This window comes from Sitodiplosis mosellana, unplaced genomic scaffold (assembly GCF_009176505.1).
Source record: "Sitodiplosis mosellana isolate CC-2019 unplaced genomic scaffold, AAFC_SMos_1.0 Smas_scaffold_5948, whole genome shotgun sequence".
NCBI classification, from domain to species: Eukaryota; Metazoa; Arthropoda; class Insecta; order Diptera; family Cecidomyiidae; genus Sitodiplosis; species Sitodiplosis mosellana.
In genome coordinates, this window is record NW_022601190.1 from 465,498 (window position 1) to 490,150 (window position 24,653).

The 24,653-nt window shown below is 36.3% G+C and overlaps 1 protein-coding gene across 3 annotated transcripts; it reads left to right on the forward strand.

The window, feature by feature from the left end:
- The first annotated feature begins 1,196 nt into the window (after nucleotides 1-1,196).
- LOC129573117 (C-type lectin 37Db-like) lies at nucleotides 1,197-21,109 on the forward strand. Of its 3 annotated transcripts, none has more exons than XM_055453347.1 (5): nucleotides 1,197-1,281; nucleotides 1,819-2,253; nucleotides 18,872-18,972; nucleotides 19,375-19,483; nucleotides 19,689-21,109. In XM_055453347.1, exons 2-5 carry the CDS (start codon nucleotides 2,178-2,180, stop codon nucleotides 19,928-19,930), a joined length of 528 nt encoding a protein of 175 aa, XP_055309322.1. In that variant the 5' UTR covers nucleotides 1,197-1,281; nucleotides 1,819-2,177; the 3' UTR covers nucleotides 19,931-21,109. The 3 variants fall into 3 exon arrangements, with proteins under 3 accessions (XP_055309322.1, XP_055309320.1, XP_055309323.1); XM_055453345.1 differs by having other exon boundaries at nucleotides 1,200-1,554; XM_055453348.1 differs by having other exon boundaries at nucleotides 1,239-1,320.
- The last annotated feature ends 3,544 nt before the right edge of the window (nucleotides 21,110-24,653 follow it).

Consider the following 24,653-nt stretch of genomic DNA (forward strand, 5'->3'; position numbering starts at 1 on the left):
AAACAACACACTCGAACTCTATTCACAATTGTTCTGTATTCGGTTCAATTACAAAATGCTGAAAACCAGTAACGATGCAATGATATATCTTGTAATGATATTGCCTAAGTCGCATTGTGCGACTGCGTAAAATGAATCGCGCGCGCACACACACCACATCACTCTGAGTATGTGTTTTCTTTTTCGCTTTTATTTGGACGGTACACATTTTGCACACGTAGCAATGAAACACCAGGTTGAGAGTGAACAGAGGCGCGCGCGCATGCCACTTGAACATTATTACGTGGTTTTGCGCGAGCACATTTTTGTGCACGCTGCAACAAGGTAAACAGAAAAGGAGTTGAGAAAAATAAAATAGTTTACCAATGAAGAAAACAAAAACAAAAACAAATAAATAACAACAAATTCAAGACGAATTGGCATGAGCAGGAGACTCCAGCTCAGTTGTGTATTCAGGGAACATGGAATACCGTTGTTTTTGTTGTTTTTTTTGTTGCTGCTGTTGATGAATGATATAAATGAAATTGAAACTGGATACAATGAATTGAGCACACCATCAAGCGATGGCTTAAGGCTTTAACTTATGGGAAATGCATTGCAGCGATTGAAATCGCGCACTTGCATACGCTTTTGGTTACTCTTCTGACCACCATTTCGGTATTGTTTTGTTATTTACGACAAAAGCTGAAGAGGAAGAAGAAGAAGAAGAAAAAAAAAATCAGCACGCAAAATCGAAGCAATCTTGCTTCAATTTCAATCTTGAATTCGATATTTGCCGTGTCCCGCATGCAGCGCCGCCTCATCGTCATTATATTCTTATTATAGCTGCGCTGTGCTGCTGCTGTTTCTGTTTTTCGCTTTCGTTCAACGTTGGATCGAAGTGACCGAATAAACGGTATTCATAATAATTCAAGTTGCACGTCTCTCTTTTAGGCTTCACAGTTTTTTTTGCTTCTTCTTCTTCTCCTCCGTCGTCGTCGTCGTCGTCTTCTCTTTCCACAGGCTGCAAAACATTTACACACATATACACATGACACACGGAGAGCCATAGAGACAACGAAGAGCGAGCTGAAGAGAGAAAAAAATCAACACTGGGCAACAACGAATACGCTCTTCGAATGTGGATTATTATGATTGCCGTTGTATACCGATGCTTGCCGCTAAGTTTGCTTCGATCCAAAATTTATTCCATACGAAACAGTATGTAAACGACCTTCCATCAATAAACATCTCTTTTTTTCTCTCTGTCTTTCGCTGTATGTGATTTAAATCAGTGAAAAGGTTTTATCATCAATCAAAAATCACTATCCAGCTCAATACGTAGAATTTGAATAAACGATTTAGTTTTAAGATAGTTTAGCGCAAAAAAAAATCAGAGCAAAAAAAAAGCATTACAAATTCTCTTTTCGTTGATGTACATTTTATGTCAGTTGATTTCCATTTTTGAACGGGACTCCGGTTGCTACTAACGGTTTTCGGTGCACAAAAATCGCGATCTCTTGCATTTTTCCTTTCAAACGGCTCTGAGACGTGGAACGATCATCATTGCACTTTGTAGGATCCTTTTCATATTTTTTTTGAATTCACTTCAATCTAAAATAATTTTTGTTTCATGTATGAAACTTTCGTTTAACTGAAATATCATTTCATGCCTTTTAAAAATTGGCCATCGCCAGCCTAAAACTGATTGAAAAAGGAGAAAAAATTCAATGAAAATATACAAAGTCGGCTATAATACTAAATTGAAATTCCTCATTTTTCCAAAAAAATAAAATAAATCAATTGATAGTAAATTGAAGTTTTGTTTTAATTTTGCAGCACGTACTCGATCACTGGATTAGATTGAAGGAAGTGTTTTGTATTAAGTGTCACACATATCATTTTTTTTTCTGGAGCAGTTGCAATCGATTCAAGAGAGAACACGATTCATGCAGAGGAAAAAAAATAAGAATCAGAGAGCGAAAGTGCTTAATATCGCTGATAAAGTTGTGTGAAAGTGATAAAGTGACATTGATCGAACAAAAAAGCAACAACAATTAGTAGAGTACTGAAAATCGGTTATCAAGTGAACGCCATAGCATAAGTGTTTTTCGACACTTTAACAGCCGACCAAAAAAAAAGATAAATTGTAATTAAAGTTTGCGAGAGTGCGAGAAGCGACAAATAATTTCGACGACATGTTTCGAGTTGCGATATTGGTGATTTGCTTTTCGATTGCATCGGCTCAACGTAGTGGCAACATTGTCGGCAAAGGTAAGCTGGTTCATAGCGCAAATAAACACGTATCATTGCGAGGTTTTTTTCGGGTGCTGGGTTCCAACAATACGTTTTATTTTTCTTCTTCAAAAAAATAACACAAACTGACAACAATATTTGTACAGTACTCAAAAACCAAAACCAAAAAAATATCAACTAAATTTAAGGAAAAATAATTGATTTGAAATTAACTGAACGGTTCATAGATTCTTTACGCTTCAAACAACTAATGGCCCAGGAGAAATGTTTGCAGTGACTATTTTAGTAAAAAAAAAAAATTAACAAGAGAGAATTTGCATGTACGTCTTTTTGTAGAAATGAAACCGAAAATGCTGTGTCTAAAGTAAACAACGTTGAAAACGAGATTAAACTATTGTCTCCATTGGCCAATTGAATTTAACGAATCGATTGAAAACGATATATCCTAGTGGAATTTATCTCTAATTGAATTGATTATTCGATGTCGCTCGCTGTTTCTGTTTCTTTTGTCGTTATTCGGCTTTTCTTTTCCTTTTCATTCATATTCATTCATCCATATCGAGCAGATGTGTGTGTGTGTGTGTGTGTGTGTTTCTTAGCAAGTGAGCAAAATCAAGCACGCACAGGTACTTTTAGTCCGCGCACAATCGTACCGCACCGATGGATGTGGATATTTATTGCATATTATATCATGCCAGTGAAAGTTTTTTATGCGCCCGCATTCGAAAGAGTATCTTTCTCTCGGGGTTTTGCCATCGGAGTATCTCTCTCTCTCTCTCTCTCTCTCTCTGTCGTTATGCGCATCACACAATTTCGTATGATATTGCGCGAAAAATGGTCTTGCCAAAAAAATGAGAGAAAAAACATTAAAATATATCGAAAATAATGCACCGCCACGCGTTGGTGCATTACAATGTTTGGCAGAAAGTGGCGAGATGAAGCTTCGGCAGAAAGAGAGATGGAAAAGAGTGTAGCCAATAATAAAAAAGTGTAACGAATACACACCGTTAAATGCACCATCCAAATGGCTGTTTGTTTACCTGCAAGTAGAAAAAACGGTTGTGCACCTGAGAGATAAATATATAATTCACATTTGGCCTTTTCACTACGCCGCCTTCAGCTTTCGCATTGAACCACAAACCACGCCGCGACGAAGTGAACAACAACGACAAAAACCGCGAAAGAAAATAGACTACACACTCAATATTATAGCGACATCTATTATTAAAATAGCTTGTAGTAAACGCATTCATAGCATTTCACTGTAGTTGCGATGTTACCTATTAAATTCCCCTGTGGTATGTAGTTAACAAGTGTCAAACATGAATGTGTCAGTACTACAAGGGAACTTAATAGGAAACATCGCAACTACAGGGAAATGCTATAAATGCATTTACTACAAGCTATTTTAATAATAGATGTCGCTATAATATTGAGTGTGTACACACACACACACACACACACAAAGATACACACGCCATTCAAAAGTGTCTAGGTTTATTGAATCGCTTTAATCAGCGTATTATGCACATTCAATTCAGATAATAAGATATGTGCGCATTTTTGCTTTCATTTCGATCGTTCATCGTCGTCGTCGGCATCGTCGCCAGCATCGATATTTGGATGGAAAAATATGGTTTTATATGCGTTGGACGATGGTGTTTATTTATTTGTTGATTATATTACGTTGCGGATTTCTTGAGTTCACTTAACGCTGTTCCGGTTTTGTATCGTTTTTTTTTTGTTCATTCGTTTTTGTTGAGCATAGAAATGTGAGTAAGGTCGAAAAAGTGAGATAGAAGATAGATGCTGAAAAATTACTTTCTCATGCATACGTTTGTCGCCCGCCATTCGGCATCATTCGGTACGCACTCAACCGATAAAACTCCACATTCCACGAACCCAAAGAAAACTAAAATTATTCACATTGTTTTGATGAATGTCATTTTCATCCAAATTTTTTTCCGTTAACGGTTATTTTATGTTAGTGCTTTTTGTCGTCGTGTTTGTTTACTGACTCAATGGAGACTCAAATACGATTTGTGATACAAATGTATTCTAAGTAGTGGATCGTAGTATTTTATCATTTTCTTTGGTTTCGCTGTGTTAGCCTCAAATTAATTGCTGTGTGGCAACTAGCAACACAACGAGTGAGAGGGAGAGAACAGAAGAGAGGAGAAGAAAAAGAAAAGAGCACCGAATCGCTGTAAACAAACGAACTAGATGCCAAATACCACGTACGACAACCCAATATCACGTACATATCACACCATATCGGGGACCCGCGCGACAAAGAAATGTCAGCAAAATAAAATTGGATGATTGAATTAACATTGAATAAATTGGCTGTGCGGTGTGTATCATTCGAAAAGCCATCCGATTTTCAGAAGAATAAAAAAAAGTAATCATTGCTACCAATACTTTTGTAAACAAAATATGTTTTTTTGATCACTTTCTTCTCACGTACATTCGGCTGGCTTCTCGGTTCAGTGCAAAACTGGCTTCGGCTGCGTGTGTATTCATTTGTCAATTCGGTTCATTATTACTGTATTTAAACGGTGTGTGGTTTTTTTTCGTTCGCATTTCTTTGCATTGATCCCACTCCATTTATTTGTTTATATAATCATAAATCAGGCGCATGATAATTGACGGTTTGTGTGGATGCATCCGTCCGAAAAACGTCGTGTGCTAAGTGCATTTCGTCTTCGATGCCAAACAGAGAATTTGACCAAAAATTGCCGTTTCATAATGACTTCTTTTTTTTAGTTGGGCTGACTGCTATTTACAACAATAAAAAGCCACAAATAAAGCAGAAGAAGCAAAAACCTCAATGGCTTTTGGTGTGGGCTTTTCTTGCGGTTGCAATTAGCATTTTTAAAAGGGTCAAGTATTCGCATCGAGAATTTGACGAAATGACACAAAGCAAATAAACGCAAAATAATCATAAAACTCTGCAATAAAATAACATGAAATGAGCTGCATCGACTTGAAACGCTGCTTTACTCAACCGATGCGGTCTCTCTCTCTCTCTCTCTCTCTCATTTCTTTTGTTTTTAATTGATTAATGGACTCGTTTGAATGACGTCGGCTTATTATGCTATCAATTGAACTTTTATTTTGCCGAGACGGCAGAGCAACACCATTTTCTACGATCACGCGTCACATCGGACATAATCCGTACGCCCTTTGTGCAAATTCGATTCCGAACGATAATTGCATTAATAATCAACGGTGTTTCATTAGGCCACAAAATTAGTGTATGGATGAAGAGAGAAGCAAAAAAAAGTACACATGAGACGATAATTACAGCCCTAAAGAATGGATAACGGTGTGATAAGTACACACAACACAAAGTCACACAGCCTGGATGCGCTGAGAAAATGCGCCGACGTCGTCACAACGAACGATGATACGAATTTTCAATGTAAAATGTCCTTGACGAAAGATGAATAACTTTGTGGCTCGGCCAAATGGCCTTACCCAGAAATATTTCAGAACGATGAAAAGAAATAAAAAGCAGAGAGCACATCAAGCAAAACATATTGTTTAATGCCAACCATCCTTATTGTTATTACTACAAAACTGAACGAACAACATTTTTTATCTGTGCTGAGCTGTGTGCTACAGACAGACACGATGCGCTTTCCATAGTTTCGTTTTTCTCCTTTGTTTGTTATGGTGGCTTTTATTCCTCTTCTGTGAGCCGTGATTTTTCTCGGCTTTTTTTTGCTCTAGTCAGAAGTCATATTTCCGCACCTCAGTCGCTAAAATCGCTGAACCAATACAGATTGCGATATATTGAACCCATTGCGAATTTTATGTAACAAGTCTTAATTTTTTTGATGTTGTTGTTGTTGATTCGCCAAGATAACAAAATTCGAAGCATTTTTCTGCTGCTTCTTGCTTCTTTTTCTTAATTTTTGTGTTGCTGTTGTTGTCGTCGTTGTCGTGGCCGTCGCCGCCGTTGCCGTTGCTGTCGGCATTTGATGAATGACATAACCGCTATCGCAACACAATTCCTTCGATTGGTTTGATCACAGCTAGGCACTAGATTAGGGTTACATCTAATTAGCTTCACTCTTTATTTGAGCTCCACACACCAAACCAACTTGGAGAAAGATTATCCAAACACCAAAAATTACTGATTTTCTTCTTTTCTCTCCGAAATCCAATAACCAATTAGCCGCATGGGTTGATGGTGTTTGTGTTTGTGGTGATTGTTTTGTAAAAAGTTTTTTTTTCCTATCTATTTGTTTTACATTTTTTGTTTGTTGTTGGTTTTGCTAAAAAAAAAAACAAACAAAAATTTCCGTCCAACGACGGGGAAAAAAATCGATTTGATTTGATTTGACCGAGAGAAAAAACCACTCTTTCTCTTTTTTTCGTTTCCTCCGAAAAAAAAACAAAAAAAAAAACTAGGAGTCGATGAAGATGAAATACAGCGACAAAATCGCATCACAGCACAAATTGTTGCCAATTACTTGGAACGCCGGTTGTTTCCCTTTAAACGTCCTAATCTTACAAGGCTGCCAACAGTCGATGAAATTTTATCAAGCGCAACACAGACCCCAAACCATCATAGTACGGCCGAATCAAAGACCAAAATTACTAGACAATTAGAACATGGCTCAAATGCGGCACCACCACCACACACCGACAGCGATGATATTGGTTTTGAAGACTATGCTAACGATGATGACACCAACAATGAACACTACTTAGATCCAAATGATCCAGAGAATTTACAAACCGTTGAATCAAATCACGTGGATTCATACTACAACGAAATCAATGAAAGCATTAGCAATCAGAACGAAGGCAGGTTTCATCCAATTTTTTTTTCTCACTTAATTAATTTTTTTTTAATTTAAAAAAGGAGAACTTCACACGGAAACAAGAAAATCCGGCCAATTTTTTGCTAAGAAATGCCATATTTTGCGAATGAATGCCATGTTTGCATAGGAACGAATACTATAGAAATGAATGTTATTTTTCTCAACAATATAATTGAATGTTACATTTGCGCGGATTCAAGAAAAAAAACAGTAAACATTAGAATGGACACTTGACGTACGGCATAGCATAATCTGTCATTTCGCAGACGCGATCCCATATATGTTGCAGCAAACATTATAATTAACAATAAATTTTAGTAATTCCATTTGACTTTGACATTGAAACAACGGTAGTGGCCTAACGGATAATTGAACACATATTCATTTAACGGAAAGATAATGTCAAAGATGGCCCTAAGACCGATCACTCATCTCATTTTGACATTTGAATACAGACAACAATTTACCAACTGCCAATATATGCTAAAATCTCAATTCAAAGCGCATCAAGTGACACAGCGCCAATCACTTGGACATTCAAAAATGAAGAGTGAAGCGAGATCTGGCAACCTTGTGTATGCATGACAGCAGAAAAAAAATTCGTGTTTCAGAAATTAGCATATATGTAATGCACTTAACTGACCAGCTGATCAAAATATATATATATGAGTCGCATTGATGTTGTGCGGCCCCATTAGCGTCATAATAACAGTCAATTAAACAAATTAAAATTATGAAATGAAAAACTCAATGGAAAATAATTGAGTTCAGCCTGTCGAATGAATGTTTTTAAGATCAATGTATCACACCGGTGTGTGACAACGCATAGTCATAATTGTGGACATGCTCTTCTTGATTACTTTGTTGCTTCTATTGTTTGATGCGAACCGAACCGGCTAGATTATCTAATACCAAGGATAAATCAATCAGCACATCAAAAGATCATTAGTTTTTTTTGCTCGCTATAACAATACAGATGTTGTCGTTCGCTCCTATACAACTGAAATTGATTCAAGTCAATTTGTCCGGTTCATCATCAATAAGCGGGAAAAAAAAATTTGCAACTGCGGTTTTAATGAATTGCCGTTAAATTAGTTGTGGTCCATAAACAAATGCGTTAAATGCACACACTCAGCCAACAACAACAACAACAATAAACGAAATGATGAAACAAAAAAGACAAAGTAATAAAATGAGGACATTATCGATATGTTTTGTTTTGGTGGGCATTGTTTTGGTCACCGCATCATTTTCTATACATAGGCGGACATTCGATACTTTCGTCAATGCGACAGACAAATCGCCGATTTAAATGACTGTATCAATTTCGTTGACAACTGTTTCAGTTGAAAAGAAGAAAAATCTCGCTGAAAGCGATCATGTGCCAAAAATCCGAATCATATTCGATGGATTTTTTTGATGATGAGACCTACGACTGCTAGTGTCAAACGTAAATGCACAACAGAGACAAGTCGCATAATACTAAACGCATCCATTCTTAATGGGAACCTAATGTAATTTTTTCGCGCGGAATTTGAAAACAATGAAAAATGAATGGGTGCGTTTAATATTATGCAGCATACTAGCGATGGTTGAATGTGACACTAAAAGAGACATACCCCGCCAAACCTGTCTTGATCAACTGAAGAAGACAGAATCAAATTGAAAGGCAGATTGAGGCAGAAGCAACGAAAAACTTCTTCTCGCAAAAATGTGAAGGTTGCGCACGTATTTATTACACCCATATGTGTATGAGAGAGAGAGAGAGAGAGAGAGAGAGAGAAAGAGAGAGAGAGAGAGAGAGAGAGAGAGAGAGAGAGAGAGAGAGAGACGTTGACTGCAATAAAAACAAAAGCAAAAGCTGAAGAGAAAAAAATCTAGTTTTGACCTTATCGCAATGAATAAATATGCAAGTTCTCTGTAGACTCATGAACTCAACAAAGAAAAATATATTCACCCAGGAACAAGTTTGCATGCTGCTAAGTACATCATCATTTTTCCCGAGACTATTTACGAGCAATGCTCCCATATGATTATCGATAAATCGCCTGATTTATTGTTGTGCCAATGTGTTTATATCGATGCGTAATTCACATGGTAATTCATGTGAATTGCGTGTACGCTTCAAGCGTCAAGACAAGATACATCGCCAATGGTAATTATCGCTTGGGCGGATTGACTCATTGTTACAACTTGATGAACACTTGAATGATCCACAAGGGGGAAATCACTCAAAAGTAATACCAAATAGAAAAGTAATACCTCAGTTATTTCTAGTAATACCTCTGGTATTACTTTTGATATTTCTATGAAAAAAGTAATACCGAAAAAAAGTAATATCCAAGTAATACCAAGTAATACTGATCAATAGAAGTAATACACCTGGTATTACTTTTGATTTGTACGGAAAGTAATACCAAGTAATACCAAGTAATACCATTTATGTAAAAGTAATACCTAAGAGTGATTTGCCCCTCGATGATCCAACTTGACACTTGATCTTCATGTTGATTTGTAAATAAAAATAGCACAAAAACCACCTCTTCGAAGCCAATTCACATTATTCATTAATTAAATGTGGTTTGTGCCTTACGAACCGGTATTAAAAGCCCCCCGAACTCATAGACTCATTTGCACGCACTCCAAAATGCATCAACGCCAGCCAAACCCCAAAGACAATGACAGACAAAGACGCGCCGAGGCCTGTTTAAATAGAACAAATAAGTGGCGTCCAAAAGATTATTTTTAAAATGTAAACCAGATCACGAGTATTGATTCTCATTATTTCCAGATGCTTCGTAGTTAATTCAATTTTTCGATGAGCCTTTTTTCCGGCAACGTTATTAATATTCTTCCGGCCAGATATAGATCAATTTCATGAGCTAGTTTTGTATTGTTATTTTTGTCAAGCCAACAACCAGTTTGAATGAATAGATAAGCCAATAATTATATGGCAATCGCTCCAAATTCGGTTGACAGGTCAAATTAATTAGATAAATTTTTTTTGTTCCTCATTTGATCCATCTGTAGAAGATGATCGTCATTTTGTGAGCACTACATATCAAAATGCATGTCATCGGCTTCCAACATCCTCAATCACTTTAAAACGATTCGATTTCTCCTGTTTAATCTTCATCACGCCCATTCATTACGTCTGACCATCATAAATCGCCGCTTTAAACGCATTTCCAAATTAATTTTTATCGCTTTTTTGCATATTTAAAAACCAAATATTTGCCGACAACTAAATTATAATCGGCTTTTTTTGTTGATTTAGTGACAGCTTAACCAAAAAATTGCATTTTCAATCGTTCGAACCGATTTCGGATTAGAAAAATTTATCTTAGTAGTTGTTATGTAAATCAAACGCATCCGTGCAGTTTTTAACATTGATTTGAATAAATTTGCTTAAATCAGTAGACCAATGTGATTACGGAACTTAATCGTTGTGTTTCTGCATGGTTCAATGCAAATGTTTGGATCAAGGTGGGAAAAGTCTGAGTTTGTTTTTCGGCCGCATGAGAATTTCATTTCGTGAATGTTGTCGCCATTGTGTGGGCAGCAAACCATATATGAGAGGTGATCTGTAAAACCCTTTTGTTTTTCTTGTTAAAATTCAAGCATTAGAATACCCGTTTCTTAACGATCGATTTGCCTATCGCACTCAAAACATCAACCGATCACAATGGACGGTGTGTTCGACGGCAAACAGAACGTTTTTTTTTCTCGCATTTTAAGCTCCTAAAATAATTTAAATAATGAGCCCGAAATCAAAGCTTGGGAACGTTCGCTCCCAATTTTTTCATTATTCCGAAATTAATTTTATGGAAATTGCCGGATGTAAACGGGGCGAATGCATCGATCGACCAACAACAATAAAAAAGACCAGCAATTTTACATGTTTTTGTATTGAACTTAAGCCTAAAATTAAGGTGCATTATTCGTTTATTTTTAATTATTCATTTACAAGTTTTGTTCGGCTGAAGGCAAAAAAATCAGTGACGGATTTTTTTTTCGGTTATCGCATTATTATTGATTCCATGCAAATGGGCCGACGAGTGCAAAATGGGCTTTTAAATCGGCTGAAATGATATCAAAATCAGCAGGTTTTGGAACATTGATCATATTGAGTGTTTGTACAAGTGTTTTTTTTTTCGGTTGTGGCTTGGGAAAAAGACTACCTCGGAAAATGAATCGAATAAATTACAGGCTAAGTGAACGCACTCATTCTTTCGGCTTTTTGGTGTATTTTTATCGAAATATGAATGAAATATGATTTAACCGGGCTTGACGGCAGCACAAAAGCGAGCTGAAATGGTGATCCACTTGAAATCTGTAAGCGTTTATTCACGCCACCGCATCGAGCCAAGCCGATGCAAAGAAAACGAGACAAAAATGGAAAATCGGTTATGGGCGTAGGAACGTCAGTCCGTATGGCTGGCTGACTGGCTTTGGATCGGATTAAAATGCTGGAATCACATTACACAGCCATTGTGATTCGGATAAAGTGAGCAATCAAAGCAGTAGATCGTTGACATGAAATAAGAGTATTCATGCTCTTTGCATGAGTCTGTTCAAAAGCAATCGAAATCTATTGCAACATTTGATGATGACGACGACAACGTTCATTCACCGGTGAAATGGAATCAACTGAATCAACTAATTTTACTGAAACATGTTGACTATGTGTGAGTTTGTGTGTCTGCGAGCTTGAGCATCGAAAACTGTCATTAGACAGTGTATGCCTGCTGGCGGTAAATGACAAACGTAACCAACTCCGACACAGTCGATTTTCAAATGACACATGATATCGGTCGTATGCAGTGTTGTTGAAAAACAGTGAAAGCGATCTGCCGGCCTCTGTGTTTCACAAACTGCTCTCAATAGGTCCTATTTCATTCTTGATTTTCAGTCAGTTGTTTCTACTATTTCTGTGCTGTTGCTATGAGTGGACTTTTTGTGTCTGTCTACCAACTACAAATTTATGTGCATCATTCACCTGTATGTCGAAATTCAGTCTTGTATTCGATGCTCATCAAAGAGAAAGGACATCAAGCAACGACACACACACGGAAACCATAAAAAATAACCATCAAACGAACAACAAACCGTTTTATTATTATTGTTGTTGCAATTTTGTGTGTTGTTTGCCGTGCGCTATAATTCACTTAATTATTATTGAAAACTGGTTTCATTTCGATGTCTTGTTGAAAACGTAGCTGGATGCTACGAACGTTATCGTACGTCGAATTTCAATTTTTCCAACTTTAACGTCAATTTTTCTGCTCTTTGTTTGCTTTTTAGAGTAAAACACACACAGAAACACCAAGAAAAAAAATATTGCTCACCTAGACTCAAGCGCCCTAGTCTTTGCGTCAACATCTTAAATTGTTTTTTTCTAGCATTCGGAATGCAGCGCGCACACACAACTGTGCATCCGATGGTTTTGAAGAAAAAAGAGACTGAACAATTTAGTTCGATTTGTGACGTTTTACAAATATTACGAAACCTAAGCCTCAATCAATTGAACCAGTTACCAACAGCGTAAATATCTCAAAGCGATCAAATAAAATCCGAATGCCAAGCGAAAGAATTTGCAAATTTTTCAGCGATAAGCATTTGATTGGATCTCTGCCAATTGATTCGATGAATTTTATGTAATGCGTTACGACGACTCGGTGACTGGAATAAATAAAACAATTGAAGGAGAAACAGCAAAAACGGACGAGAATTGAAATGGGATTTTTTTCTCTCAAGCAACAACAACATTTGTTGACATAAATGCATTAAGTTTTGGCAACCAAACACTTAATGCGTTTATTTGGCTAAAAGATAAACAAATGACATTCTAAGAAACTCAATCACAAACTCAAATGTAAACATAAACAATAAATTTCATTTAATGATAAAATGTCTCATTTCAGCAATGCTCGCTGTTGATACCCAGATGAAAAAGTTCCAATCAGTGGTGTTTTGATCGAAGATCGAGTTTTCAGTTTTGATACTGTTCATTTACTTGAGAAAAATACCAAGCATAGAAACTGATCCCAAAACATTTCCACTTGGGGCCCAAGTCTTGGGTTTGCACCAGCCAATTGCTTCAACTTGTTGCTCAGATTCCAAAAGTTGCTGATTCAATTTTCGAGTCTGTTGGTCTGATAAAACAAAGGCAATCGTTGTACACTATGCTTTCTTTCTCCGGTGTTTGTCATTTACAAGATAAAACGTGGTAATCTCTTGCCACCGAAACTATTTTGCATGTGAATACAATTGGTGATTTCCCGCGCTCGATTCTCTTTTGAACACTTTCGCTTTTCCACGCTATTGAACTCGTTCGCCAGATTCGCTACAATTCGGCCATTGGATACAAAACGTTTTTTATTCGTCGTTGTGTTGTTGTTTTCATCTCTCGAACCGAATCTCACAGCATCGCGTCACAAATTCGTTTGGTTTGAAATGAACCTTTCTAAAAAAAAAATTATAAACGGAATGGAATATATGCAATGCACCAACGAGTGAACGAACAAGCCGCGAAGCGGCGGCGGCGGCGGCAGCAACAACAACAACACCGACTAACGAGATGACAAGAGAGTGAGAAAACATCGTTGATGTCCATTTTCGAGTTGAAAATATGGCCAATATATTTTTTTGTTTCATGTCATGCAAACTGCCTCAGCTGGTAGCTGGTGTGTAGTTTGTGGTATTTTTATAGTCGATCGCTTCAGCACATTGAGTGTGTGTGATTTGTGATTCAGCAAGGTCTTTTTTAGACATATCCAGCACTAGAAAACAGCACACACAGCGCACAGTACATAGCCATCCAATTAAATGCGATTGAAATGAATGGCCAACACACATATTCGCATCGCGATCGAAGAGAAGGAACACACCAAGTCTAACGAAATCGCAAATGTTAGATCGAAGAATGATGAAGACGAAATGGACATAAATTGTAACAACCGTGCAACCAACGGCTATGCAACATCATCTGAATCCAATGCAAGTGCAGCACTTGAAGAACTGTGCCGAGAGAATAAATGAACACGATAATAATTAATTTATTTGTTATAAAGTAGCCAAAGTGTTTTTTTTGCACACACTGAAAATGTAATATGGATATGACGTTAAAGGTTAAAATTCTCGGTGGAATTTCATTCTATTCAGAAATTGAACAAGTGCGTTGCTTTACAGTCATTCAAGAGTCACTACTGTCGCTACTGTTTGCAACACAGAACCATAACATTTTGATCATTAATTTATTAATTCATGACTGTTTTTTTTTCTTCGGCCTCACACTGACGAATCACCTGATGCGATCGCATTCATTCTTCAATTGCATACGAATCGCGGCCAAATCTTGGTTTGTTTTGATTCAGTAGCGTGGCGTTTTTTTTCTTTTATTCTTTCTGTCATTTTCACAAAAATGTCACAAAATAATGACCCTCGATGTGTCTTGCATGCAGCCGGTTTGAAATGTTATTCATCAAAGTGCAAAAATGGTTTTAAATTCCGAAATGAAATGGCCGGTGCTAACATTGGACACATCGAAAACGGTTTTATAATCCATATTTGCCAAAACGTGACCAGATTTTTTGGTGTGCAAAATCGGTACCGGCCAAGGAGAGAATGACTGCTTTTTATTTGAAGCTTAGCATGAAGAACCAAAAAAAACGGAACATTATGAATTTGTGTCAATGCAAGCCGAAAAGTTTAATTAGCCGTGCCATTGGATGGAGACGACGGGGGAGAGAGAAAACAGAGACATCGATGCACAAACGACTTTGAAATGCGATCGAAAAGAAACGACAACATTTCACACGATTGTCTATCTGCTGACTTATCAAAATCATGACATTCGTCTTGATTGCTTTTTTCTTTGCAAAAACGCCACTTTTTTCTTTTCTTTTGTGATGATTTATAATCTAAAAAAGTTTAATCTTGAAAGTTGTTATAAACTTTTTTCTTATGATAAATTGAATGTTTTTTTAATGAACTTCGGTTGTCATAATTTGATTGAAGTTCATAAGAAATGCAAAAATCATCACAGTGATTAATTGAGTTCAATGCTTTTTGCAATACATTCAATAATCGGAACACAGTCTCGGCTATGGTTGTTGCCAAGCCGAATGCTGTTACATTTAAAATGCGAGAATAATTGGAGCAAGATATGAAATGCAACGTGTATCACTTTCGTCATTTGGAATGTGGCTGCTGTTGTTGTTGTTGTTGTTGGCCATTTTAAATTTGGCATCCAGTTTCGAATGTAAGTAATTTATTATGTGATGTCCGCGATCTTTGGTACACCGAAATACGGACACAGGTGTGTTTTGCACATTAGCGAAAAATTGGTGAATAAAGCAATTTAATGTGCTTTTGCTTCTTATCACACTCACATCATCTGCATAATTTCATTTTATTTCTTTAATTTATATTCCCATTCATTGAAAAAAAAATTGTGTTCGCTGAAATAGTAAATGTGTGGCGGTGATTGCAGCAGCTTCATTTTTTGGAATGCCAAGTGGCCAATAGACAGACATGTGGTTTTTGCACTTTTGACTGTTCGATACGCGCGTAAGCAAATGCAGGCAAAAGTAGCAAATTGTTTAGGAAAATTTCATGCCACTTAAAAAGATTTACACCTGATTAGACGGTGAGTTGTGCATTACAGCCGACGAAATTGATGGCATTGCATATTGATGCACCAATCAAAGGAAGAAAAAAATATAGAAAAGACAGAAAGAAATCTGATCCATCGATCTAAACACGATCTGATGGATTTTTGTCGAATTTTTGTGCAATACTTTCTCTTTTTTCTGTTAAAAAAATTGCGATTTGTATTTATTTCTTCGTTTTTTTAGCGAATATTTCTGTTATTCGAACATTGCATAATGTCGATGCTGGCAGATGCGGCTGCAACACTTCTATGCTCTTTTTCTGCCACCACTGCACTACTTCTCACTCGATCTTTTTTCTCCGCTTGTCTCTTTCCATATGAAAAACAATTTTCAATTAATATCTTGACTGCGGAATAAGAAAAAAAAACAGCAACATTGATGAAACAAGAACAACAACAAAAGTAAATGCGGCGCTCGGTTGCACCGCAACATGAATAATAACATAGCAGGTAAATCATGAATTGTGGCCCATACTTCATTAATGCTACGAAGGCAACCGGGAAAAACTACGGCCATAGTAAACGTTACAAACACACACACACGCTCACACAGCAGATATTGATGCAACGATATGCACCATGGATTCTCTCTGCATTGAGTATTTGCATTTTTTTTTCATTCCATCTGTGTTGGCCACTTTTGATTTCTTACTTTTACGATTATGGGCAATTACAAAATATGCTAGGGGGAAAGAACTGAGTAAATGAAAATATAAATATTGTAAATAATCGCACATTCTACCGAGTTTGGATCAATACGCGTCAATGTGTGTCAATGCGCTGAATAACTAGCTGCGAATGCATGCAAATATGGTAAATAAAATGTGCGTATTTGCAACTGTCATTCCTGCTCGGCACGAACGAGACGAAGCAACAGAAGAAAACAACAACAATAACACTACGGAACGCAGTGCAAATGCCTGTGAATATTTGACAATACGTGTCAATGAAGTAAATATACCAATAGTTCTTTCCCCCTAGAAAATATGTTCCATTTCATTTCGAGCACCAAAGTGTTTATCGCACCATGGCGATGAACACACCTATTCGCATCGGATGTAGAATGATGGAATGTGTTGTGATTTGTCAGATGGGTATTTCAGTGATTTTCAATTATGTCAATAATCGTTGTGAGCCATTGAGATAGAGATAGAGAGAAAAAGAGCGAGATAGAGAACGAGAGTTAGAGAGAAGCGAAATTACATAGCGTTAAAGTCAATCTGAATTCCGTGGAATGAATGATGCAAACGAAATCAAGTCACACTCATTCATTCATTCATTTCGCATCAACCTGAATTATTACAAATTATCGTCCGCGCGGCCTATTGATTATTCGATCGGTGGTTAATCGCATCGAGGCATTTAGTTAACACGCTACATACGTAATTATTTACAAAGTTAGCAAATGACACGATTGCACGTTTCGATCAAATTTATATGCAAGACCGAGCCTAATGAGATTTTGGACTACGCACATGACCCAATTCAATTCGACCTGGATGAATACATCAGCCCTACGGCTAAATCTCGGGTTGATCTCTTGAAATGCCATTGAGATGTAACAGTTACAGTGATAGACGATCCGTTTGAACAATTAGAATCTTTGATAATTTTGCGTAGAGTAAAAAAGAGACGAACGATTACATATTGCGCCATACGTAAATGAAATACGGTGTGGCGATAAACAAAAATCCATTTCTCGCGATGAGTAATGACAACATCACATCTATTAACATGAGCATTTGGATTTCATCTAATTCCATATTGTGTTCATCACTTCTTCTTTTTTCAAGACTAGATTTCATATGAAGCACAAACTCTTTGGCTCTTGGTATTGCATACACTCGCATTTATTAATGGCAATGATGACCTAACGCAGAAAGCAATCAACACACCATCATTTGTTGCTCAGTTGTTGTTGTTCGCCTTTCATTCGGTTTGTTGCCTTGTATTGGCCATTAGTGTCTTGGCGTGTAATGTAAAGTACAAATTTACAACGCAGGTCAACCCAAGATAAAATACACACCATCCAAATTAGAATATATATCCATTCGAAGATTTGTTACGGCAATTACACCGGCCCGAGAGAGTGTTGTTGCAGTTTTGCCCATCAATTGCAAACCACTCCGCGTAATGCAAATGAGATGTCATCGAGATACAAGGTGTCAGCCAATGCATTTCATTTTAATCGAATGAACCGCTTTTTACAGGCGCTTCATTTTTGAACTTGGTTTTACTTTAATCATATACAAAAACACATATGAAACGAAAAAAAAAACTTTCTCGTTGTTTAAATTACATAATAAAGAGAAGAGAGAAGAAAAAAATGATCATACATTACACTCACGCATGTAAAATGATCATTGCGATTCGACATCGTCAATATATTGTATTGATGCTATGATTTGCATGACTTTACATCCGTTGATACAATAAATATTTTGTTTCGATTTCCATAAATATCTAGAAATTGCGGCGTGTGTATGTGTCTCTTTGTATCTTTAGCTCTCTCTCTCTTTCTCTCTCTTTCTCTCTCTTTCTCTCTCTTTGTCTCTCATTCTCTTTTTGCAAATGAAACTTTCCACGGTGATAAACTTCAGATTTTACGATCATCCGAATTACTTATCAATATTAATGGACGTGCGCCGCATTCGCCATAAGTGGTAAAAATCGATTGCAATCTGGATTGTCGATCCAAAATTGAATTTGTATAATGGATATATTTAGACCACTTAGAGCGAGTGCGAAAAATTTCAAATTGATTATTTCCACAAGGAGATACGAACACGGGCACACAGACACACGGCCACATTTCACAAACGAAGCGCGCCAGCAAAATTTTACGAGCGCTAGCCTCCAAAAGAAAAAGCTGCCACTTGCAGCCACGATTCAATCGGTTATTGCATATTTCATGCGGAGCGTCGTCGGTTCGAGGTGGGCAGATATATCCGTGTCCATATCGATAAAAATCTAACTATCATCTACCCCGATGGCTATTTTGGCATAAAATTTGTTCGGATTTTCTTGATGTTTTCTTTTTAACAGCATTGCATTAACGATTCAAATGGTTTGAGCGTTTTGATAACATAGATTTACTAATCAATTTTCAACTATGCATTTCTTGCAGATTGTGTAAATTGCATCGATGATACGCCGCTAGCCAACCGATGGACCATGCCATTGCATAAAATTGGTGACAAAAAATATTACATCGGCACATTTTTCAAGGTAAACCATTACTAATCCGTTCACATTCAAATGAAGCGATCAACATCAGGAAACGCATGTCAAATCCATATCGCCTGAATACCGATCGTTGATCGCTTCATTTTGCTTAGCATGAACAAAAAAAAATTGTTAATCGGTCAGAAAAGAGTTATGTTGTTTGAAAAAAATGACCATAGACTAAACATGTTCATACTCTGTTGTAAAATAAATCCCTTTGTAAATCGACTCGTGCTGTTGTCTGTATTATGTTAATAATGTTGTCGATAGAAACGATGACAGATGAGTTGTTAGACACACACACACATTCAGGCACACTCCCAGAGAGGCGGATGCCAAATAAGACATTACCGTTTTGTACGATTTGTGATCATTTTAATACGGAATAATTGAACAAAATTTCAGGCCAACTGGTTTAAGGCGTCGCAATACTGTCGCTTCCATGGAATGCATTTGGCCAGCATTTCTTCGCAAGAGGAGAATGATCGGCTTGAGAAACACATCAAAGATTTCGGTAGGTGGATTGACGACAACGTTTTTTTTATTCTAATTTAAATATAAGAATGGCGGTGTTGAAGAAGCGAACAACGAGTGTTGCAAGAAGCAACCTGCAATTTGGTTGAAACCAAAATGACCACTCTTCAATTCTGTCATCGCTAACTTCTTCATTTTACTCTTTCCTAATCTAATTTACGATTCTTATTCGATTCATCATAAAGGATTTGGCAATGAACATTTCTGGACGAGTGGTACCGATTTAGCTGAAGAGGGTAACTTCTTCTGGATGGCCACCGGCAAACCCATTACATTTACCAACTGGAACGCGGGCGAACCCAACAATTTCCGATATGAAAACGGTGAAGAAGAGAATTGTATGGAATTGTGGAATCGCGATGGCAAAGGCCTCAAATGGAACGATTCACCATGCAGTTTCGAAACTTTCTTTGTATGTGAAGCATAACAAAGATAAGCTTTGAAATGTCCTATCGTGAATGTGACGGCGAATTTTTTTCAACTCATGATGGAATATGAACGCATTGGTTTCTGTTTTTTTTTCTCGTAAGACAATATTGTTTTGGCATTTGAAGTGTTGAGCCAGTGTTGGTTAGATTGTTTTTAATTGAAAAAACCCGAAAATTGTTTCAAAAACAAAATTGTTTTTTTGCTACCATAGAATTTCTCACATTTCGGAAATCCGAATCAATTTTCCGGATTTTTCAATTACGGTTTTTAACCAATATTCCACTGAACAATTCGAATGCCGACCAAAATTTTCGTCTTGGAAAAAAAGTCTATATTTCATGAGGAGTCGATTTAAAAATTTTCCCTTTGAATGTGGCCCATTTAAGTTGCCTTTTAGATTTTAACAATGCAACGAGACAATTGTAAATTAAATATGTTTAAAGCAAAGGATTCGCACGCATACAACGATGAAAATGAACGGGAAATGCGTTCCAATTCAGGAAAATAAGAGTGTATTCGGATATATTATGTGAAGGAAGAAAAAAACAATGTGTATATAATTACGAAAAAGAAAGAAGAGAAAAAAAATGAATAATGAGAAATCGAATAATTTATTTATTGCTCAATCAGACAAAGAAAGACACACATTATTTTTCTATCGACATTTTTCTTCTTTTTTTAGTTTCAACTTCTTCTGAATGAATCTTTGCATTTAGCGTATTTTCGTAAAGATTTCTTCTCTTTTTGCACACATTGTAGCTTAACTTACGCTTGCTAAGCTACCTAAATACTGCAAAAATATTGTGATTAATTGACCGCGCAGAATTGAATAGTTCTTTTGTTTCTCTCTTTTTATAATGAGATTTACAAGCATCAAATAATTATTTCAGGAGAGGTGAAAAGAAGAAGATGGAAATAAAACAGTAATAGTAATACTCTGAAACATACATATTTTTTAAAATGCAATGTATAGTATTAGCGTTTAATGTTACCTTTCAAATGATGCGCCCATAGATGTTCACTCGCATTTAGAATCGTTGATTGTAATGCATAAATTTAGTTGATTTCAGTTAAGTCAATATTTTAAGATAAGAAAAAACCGATTTTCGATTTTATTTTATTTTTTTGCCGTTCAAAAACCTCGAAATAAAATTGGAAATAACTTTAAATCAACAAACACTGGGGTGTTTTTCTTTCTTATTATTATTTTTATTTCAGATGACGTTGAAACATCGAATATCGAAATTGAACAACAGTGATTTTATGAAAATAAAGAAAAACTTGCTTTTAAAATGATTGATCTTTGAATTTTCATTCTAATAAATGACTTCATTTGAGTCATAAGCAGAAGGTGAGTAATTCAGCTTTTAGTAGTGGAACATTTCGAGTGGCAACAGATACTTCTGATACGAAAGACAATTCAACATTTTCTTAATGTCATACGTCGTTTTTCAATCAAATAGAATACATTCTATTGACATTTGCCGGCATCTATGATATATTCGTCGCTTAATCAATCGATGACTTGAATGGAGTTCCGTGGACATGTTTGCACGTCGCCCATGTGATTTTTTGTTCGGTTCGAAAGGAAACAAGGCCAATGGACACGTATGTGAAATGCGTGAATAAATGAAGTTTTTTAGCAAACAAAATTCCTTACTCGTAAAACTATTCTAAAACTGGTCTTATCTCTAGTTTATCTCTAGCCACCGTTTTACGTCACAATTTTAATTAATATTCGCTACAGTTATCTACGAATGGATTTGAGGGCGATGAAATTCTTTTTTACGCAAAAATTTATACAAATGGGAATTCTTTGCTTCTTATTGCGTATTTAGTATGGAGAATTTGCCAATTTGCGTCATGTAAGTCTTTCGAATCAACAGAAAGAGAATTATTTCAAATCTGGTTCCATGATATAGTTCGATTGCATAGTGAACCTCGAATACGCTCCACTTACCTCTCTATGATCAAACTTACATTTGTGAGGTGAATTTCATGTTTGATTTTTCTCACCTGAAAGCCTCGATGCTTTTAACAGTGGCCTACCTGAAGGCGACGAAGGTGGGACACAGTACCTGCTGGCGCTGAAAGGTATGAATATGTGAAAAGTAAAAACACAAAGAAATTGGAGACGTATGTTGGATTTTCCATTGTTCATGCACAATTAGAAGATATTTTATTCACACCTGAAAAAATCTTCATTTAGATTAATGGCTTAAAATGTACAATTTATCGTGAACTGACTTTTTGGTGATATTTGTACGTCTTTGGGGCATATCATTCTCGCAAAATATATTTACCACATTTAAATATGCTCCCTTCCCGAATAAATAAGCTAGCGCTAATTTCGAAGTGAATCTTTCGATAGACTTGAATAAACTTTTTGGATGTAATCAGTGTCATTACAAAACTGTTAACAAGAGTCATTTCAAGCGGCACATGCAATCAAAACACGGAGCCAAAAGTTCGATCGAATGTAAAATTTGCCGATCGACACATGAAAATAGTTCACCGTTTGAACAAAATTCAATAGAAAGAATTCATTCAAGCTTAACTTAAGATTTAAGCTCCATTTTCGAATGAAACAAAACCGAAATAAATTGAAACTGAAAGAGGGAGTTGACTTTTATTTCTGTCCTTATTTTTGCAGCAATTTTCTTCATTAAAGAATGGAACAAATGGTGTTTGGAAAATATGTTCCAAAATCAACTCTGCACTTTGATTGAGTTTCCCATTTTTTATGATAATGTTTCGGATTCAAAGCGGAATTCGTTCAAATTGTACTCAAATTGGTATATAGATATATTTTAGAATTTTCAAAAAAAAAGAATGTTTACCAATTCAATCAATATCATATAAAATTTATTGATAAGTTTCAACAGAAGCTTCAATTCTTGTTATTCACATGTTGTTAGTTTTTTAACATAAATTTTCAAATATATTTGCTTTTCAATTTGACCAATTTGTGGGTCGTATAATATTTTCCTTCCCATGCGTTGTCTAATCGTTTACGGAAACCGCCATATTCACCACTTAATTTAAATTGGAAATGTTTCAACATTCGAAATTTAAGCATTAGTTCGATAGCTTCATCAGTTGAAAAAAAGCAGTCTGGTAATGTAATCGCAACCAGCAACGGCAAAGATCTAGCCAATCTCGACCAATCCACATCCCCTGAATAAATTTTGTCAATCTTTAGATGCGATATCTTCGAATGTTTGCCGATGAAATCGAAGAACTCTTCATTGAAAACACTACGAAATTCTTCGTTTGGAAATGAGACGGTAAACTTCTCGAGCTGTCCAAATGAAAAGGGTAAGAAACATTCTGGAAATTCATTCAATTTAGTAAAACCAATTTCAAATGTCTTCACACTTTTCATGTGTATAATATTGTCCCTGTCTTTGACAAATGAGATGGGTTTTATGTCAAGATAAAGAGTTTCAACATTTTGCAAATATTCAACTGCATTCCGAACCAAATCTGTGTTCAAATTACTGCAATGAAAGCTTATTGAAACAGGATAAGATCTTTTATTTGTGGATTAAGCTGCAAAAAGGCTAGTACCATTCCATTTTGGAGCAACGAAACAGTAGAATTTGATTCCGCAATGAACAATGTTGATAAATAAGGAAAATGCTTCGTATTGATACTATAAAATGATAGGTTTATGCTGTGACAAGATCTTAATTCTTGCAACCTGGGGAATAATCTATTGAGGCAAACCTTCTCAGTGAAGTTATAGTTCAAGTGGTCAAACCTATGAACGTTCGGAAAAGGCTTTTCAAAACACTCCATAAGGGCATTTGGATAAAATTGTGATGGACAGAATGTAATATGCTTCAAGTATTCGGCACAATAATCATTGATATAAGTGAATAGCCTCTTTGCAATTGTTTTTCAATGTCCAATTCACTGATTGGCATGGCGGCAAAACTCATACGTAATTGTGAAACCACGGGTCCAACACAGCGCAACAACTGCAGAGCAGTTTTCAAATCTTCTATAACAATCCTATACGCGTCTGTGGTTTTGCATAATCGATCTGGAGAGATTCGCATAGTATAGAACTCCACGTATTTATCGCCATGTTTGCGAGCATAAACGAGCTCCGCTGCTTTGTTCAGTCGTTTGCTTGAATCGGACACATTCAGTAGGTCTATCAGCTCTAGATACTCGAGAACCGACTCGAGACAGTCAAAGTTGAGCTCATCGAACTTCATCACTCAGTATAAAAACCTATGAATTTAAACACAAAATTAAATTCTGGATTAAAAAGTAGAATTTAGTAGAAGAGAAACATATTTGTCTCTTCCGCATGGAATTTCAACGCAGAAAAAAAGTTATGTTTTTCTTTATCTTTCTCGAATTTGACTTACCTAACGATTCAAATACACAATATTATTGCTGCTGCTGAATGTTGTTCTTTTCACTTTATTTATGCTAAAGCAAAATATTTTTAAATTGAACACTTTAACAGATAGAGTATAGACAGCGTGAATGTGTTTGATTATCGTTCTTAAACGAATACAGTGACTCGGATCCGAAAGATTGTCAGAGTAAACACACTTCAACATGCAAAACACAACTGCCTTCAATGCTGATTGGTTCAGCTATTTATAGTGCTGTTTTTAAGGACAGAATGTTCAGATTTCTTGCTATGCAAATTCGGAGAAGAAGCCATTCCTTATCTAAACATCTAGTCGACCATCAGCAAG

Excerpts from the sequence above, each read along its gene's own strand:
- LOC129573117 (XM_055453347.1), top strand. The coding sequence starts at position 2,178 with ATGTTTCGAGTTGCGATATTGGTGATTTGCTTTTCGATTGCATCGGCT. Across the intron at positions 2,254-18,871 it reads TGGCAACATTGTCGGCAAAG|ATTGTGTAAATTGCATCGAT; the intron begins GTAAGCTGGTTC and ends CATTTCTTGCAG. Across the intron at positions 19,484-19,688 it reads GAAACACATCAAAGATTTCG|GATTTGGCAATGAACATTTC; the intron begins GTAGGTGGATTG and ends TTCATCATAAAG.